The sequence below is a fragment of the Fulmarus glacialis genome, unplaced genomic scaffold, assembly GCF_000690835.1.
Source record: "Fulmarus glacialis isolate BGI_N327 unplaced genomic scaffold, ASM69083v1 scaffold22183, whole genome shotgun sequence".
Lineage (NCBI taxonomy): Eukaryota > Metazoa > Chordata > Aves > Procellariiformes > Procellariidae > Fulmarus > Fulmarus glacialis.
Genome location: NW_009202598.1, coordinates 535 through 4,245, shown reverse-complemented (window position 1 = coordinate 4,245; position 3,711 = coordinate 535). Strand labels below are relative to the sequence as shown.

At 47.7% G+C, this 3,711-nt stretch overlaps 1 protein-coding gene across 1 annotated transcript; it reads right to left on the bottom strand.

Annotated features, from left to right (window-relative positions):
• Positions 1-1,684: 1,684 nt before the first annotated feature.
• LOC104074285 (olfactory receptor 1086-like) lies at positions 1,685-2,683 on the bottom strand. Its single transcript, XM_009574353.1, has one exon. The coding sequence runs from the start codon at positions 2,681-2,683 to the stop codon at positions 1,685-1,687; it is 999 nt and encodes a 332-aa protein (XP_009572648.1).
• Between the last annotated feature and the right edge of the window lie 1,028 nt (positions 2,684-3,711).

Below are 3,711 nucleotides of genomic sequence, written 5' to 3'. Positions count from 1 at the left end.
TCCGGCTGATAATTATTTTGACCTGCTCAGCAAAAGCCCCTCTTGGTTTCGCCCCCCCAAAACCTTCCTGGCTGCACCAACACCTCCAAGACCAGCTCTCCCGTAGAGACCTGCCCCGGCTGCCCGTGCCACCACCTGGTCTTGCAGAAAGACAAGTCCAGGGCAGTTTGCTTTTTATTTATCCAACTATCGCAAACTTCTATATTGGAAAAAAAGCCCTTTACTACCAACAAGGAGATGTGACTGATGATCTAGTGTCGCATTGAAGGATGCTGAAACCAAACCCAATGGAGCATCCGCTGTGTGAATGGTTTGAGCGTGGCCATGGGGAGTCCTCTCCAGCAGATAATTTCCGTACACTTTACTGGTGTCTGCACAGCACACTCGGCATTTGCTCAAAAGCATCATTTCACATAGCTGCTTTGAGGATATAGCAGAATTAACTCAGATTTACCAGTTTTATTCTGGTGAATCCCGAGTGCCAGTGTTTCCTGAAAGCTTCTGCTAGAGGAAAAGGCATTATAAAACCCTTAGCACAAATATTAAATGATGATAACTTTGTCCCAGACGTTTAGAAAACACAAAGATGGGGCAGATGGAAGAGAACACCGAGCTAGGAAAGCGTGGGGAAGCAAAATGGAAAGTATATAGATGGCTTTAGATGTTTTTTATGTAGATTTGGTTTTCTGCTGGCAGGCACCAGACTGTTAGTCCTGGAGATGCGCTGGGGTGGGCAGAAAAGGATTTCCCCGTCTTTTTTAATGTCTTTCTTCCCCATTCAGTACTGGGCTAAAACCAAGTCTTGTGAAGTGGGAAAAGCAACGTAACAGAGGGAAAAAAAATAACCTTCACTCAACTTTAGGACAAAAAAAAGAGATTTCAAAGTTTATTTAACAAAAAATACATGGGAGGCAAAATGATCCACTAAGGACACCTGCCTGGGGAGGGTGTGCGTCTGCAGGGTGAATAACGGCGCTTGAAATCCCGGATCCAGAAGCTCGGTACTGCACTTGCTCCACCTCCATCGTAAGGCGACCCCCAACCACCAGCACCTTGGCTGTTCGGGGCGAAGGAAGACCCAAAATCCCCCCTCCCACCAGCGCTCTGGCCCTTCACACGCCTAGTTGGACTCACGGCAGAGCAGAGCCTCAACTACGACTTGTCCCCATCTACCATGAGTGCTTTGATAACCAACACACCCCCACAGCGTTATTTCATGCGACCTCCCGTCGTGGTCTAGACCTAAAACTCCTGTAAAATTCAGTTGACATTGTCCTAGTACCAGGAACATCACCAGAGGACATTCATTAATATAGAACATGAGAGATCAGACACTGCCTGGTTTGACATCGGCAGGGCAAAGCCACCGCCTGCATGCTCCCTTCAGCTCTCTGAAGCCTGAAACTAAAAGTTGATTATTACTCTTTTATAATATCTAAATAATAAATAATGTTTATTTTAAGTCATATTTAAATAACGTTTATTTTGGATAATAACTTTCTGCCCAATACACGGTCACTGTCAGGTCTCAGGCCCCAGCCGGGGAAAGTCCCGTCCCTCCTAGCGCAGCGCGTAGCCCTGGTTCAAGGAGAAACGTGTTTTCCAGGTGTCCTGCTTCCAGGTGCATTTAGTCCCTGCTTCTCGAAGGTGCAATATCTAACCCTCCTTCCTGAAGATGCCATATCTAACCCTCCTTACCATGGAAGGATAGCCCTCTCCTTTCAGCTGTCCAGGAACCGTGGATGGACAAGGAGGAGAGGACTCTACCTTTTGCTTTCCTCATGGCGTTCTTCATGTCCGTGTTTCTCAGGCTGTAGATGAGCGGGTTCAGCATGGGGACTGCAACGGAGTACAGCACGGAGATCACCTTGTCATTCTCCAAGGAGTGTTTGGAGCCGGGGCGCAGGTACATGAAGAAGGAGCTGCCGTAGTACAAAGCGATGGAGACCAAGTGAGAGCCACAAGTGGAGAAGGCTTTGTGCCAACCGGCCGTGGAGCGCATCCGCAAGATGGTGGAGAGGATCGACAAGTAGGAGACTAGAATGAAGACCGTGGTGCTTAGCACATTGAAGCCCACCACCCCCCCAACCATGGCCTCGTTGACACGGGTGTCAGAGCAGGAGAGGGCTAGCAGCGGTGGTCCGTCACAGAAAAAATGATTGATCCTCTTGGACCGGCAGAAGGGGAGACGAAATATGGAAACCGTGTGTATGGTGGAGCTGACCACACCAGCTAAGTAGGCACCAGCCAACATGCCAACGCAAAGCCTCTGGGACATGACCACAGAGTAGAGCAGGGGGTTACAAATGGCCATGTAGCGATCATAAGCCATGGCAGCCAGCACGTAGCACTCGGTGGTGGCACAAGTCGCAAAGGAGAAGAGCTGAGTGGCACACCCAACGAAGGAAATAACCTTCTTCTCCACTAAAAAATTCAGCAAGGTTTGGGGGATGATGGTGGAGGAGTAGCAGGCGTCCAGCAGAGACAAGTGGCTTAGGAAGAAGTACATGGGGGTGTGTAGGCACGAATCGACTCTGATTAATAGAATTACTCCCAGATTTCCTATTAGAGTGACCACATAGATGACAAGGAATAAGACAAAACATGTCACCTGCAGGTCTTCTCGGTTTGTGAAGCCCAGGAGAATAAACTCAGATGCAAATGTATAATTATCGTCAACCATATTGAATACATAAGTAGTTCAGCTGCTTTATGTCTTTCAAATGGAAGTGCTTAATAGCATCTGTCAATAATGTTAAGAATGTCAATTTTCATCTATCAAGCAGTTACACCACTTTAAGTCAATATAAGGTAAGTTCTCTTCGAGAGAGGAAAAACTCAAGTTCCCGAGGCCAGTCTGCCCGTTCAGCCTCAGACAAGCGCATACAACCGCCAGCAAGACGCTTGGAAGTGGGTGGGTAGTTTAAGGCAAGGAAGGAAGGCAATACCATACCAGAATAAAGCATAAATAAATTGCAGAGCTTTCTTAGAGTTTCTCTCAAGCCATTTACATACAGTCCATGATTTTCACAGTAACTGCTGGGAAAATGGAATTATTTCTCATCTTTTGAGTGCTCCCAGTGTGAGTACATGAGGAATAAATATCTGTTCCCTGTGTCCCAGGAAGACCTCTTCTAGTTGAAAGCGCTGGAAAAGTGACTTTCCTTAGTGTAATATTTCCTCGTGTAGGATGGTGCAGTAATAAGAGCCAGGATTTGTCTCACCTCGCTTGGCTTTAGACGTGGTGCCTAACTTGGAGAGAAAAGATAAATTCAGGCTTGCTCTCTCTGCTCACCCGAGAGAAATCAGCAGCTCCTAGAATCACGCTCTACGACAGATAGAATAAATAAACATTGATTTTTCCTGGATAACATTAATCATCGCTTGACAGAGTTACACCAGAGAGCAAGGCAAGAGCGCAAGCTGCCTGGCGTCTGCCAAACAGATCCCAACTTGAAGTCGTAATTATTTGATGACCCTTTGCTGAAGGGGTGAGGTTCACCTCCAGATCCAGACATCTCATTTCAGATGTCCTGCGAGCAACACGTCTGCTCTCCTGGTGTTATTGGTGGGGGTTTAGAGCTGCTTTTCACTGCGCACGCAGAGACGCCGGGGGCGAAGCAGCCTCTGAGACACCCGCTCGGCGCTGGGCGATGCGTTACGAATAATGAAAATGGAGCTGTCGGGCTCTGGAGCCGAATCCTCCCCCCG

What these genes read in the sequence shown, in the direction of transcription:
- LOC104074285 (XM_009574353.1), bottom strand. Translation starts at nt 2,683, where the DNA reads ATGGTTGACGATAATTATACATTTGCATCTGAGTTTATTCTCCTGGGC.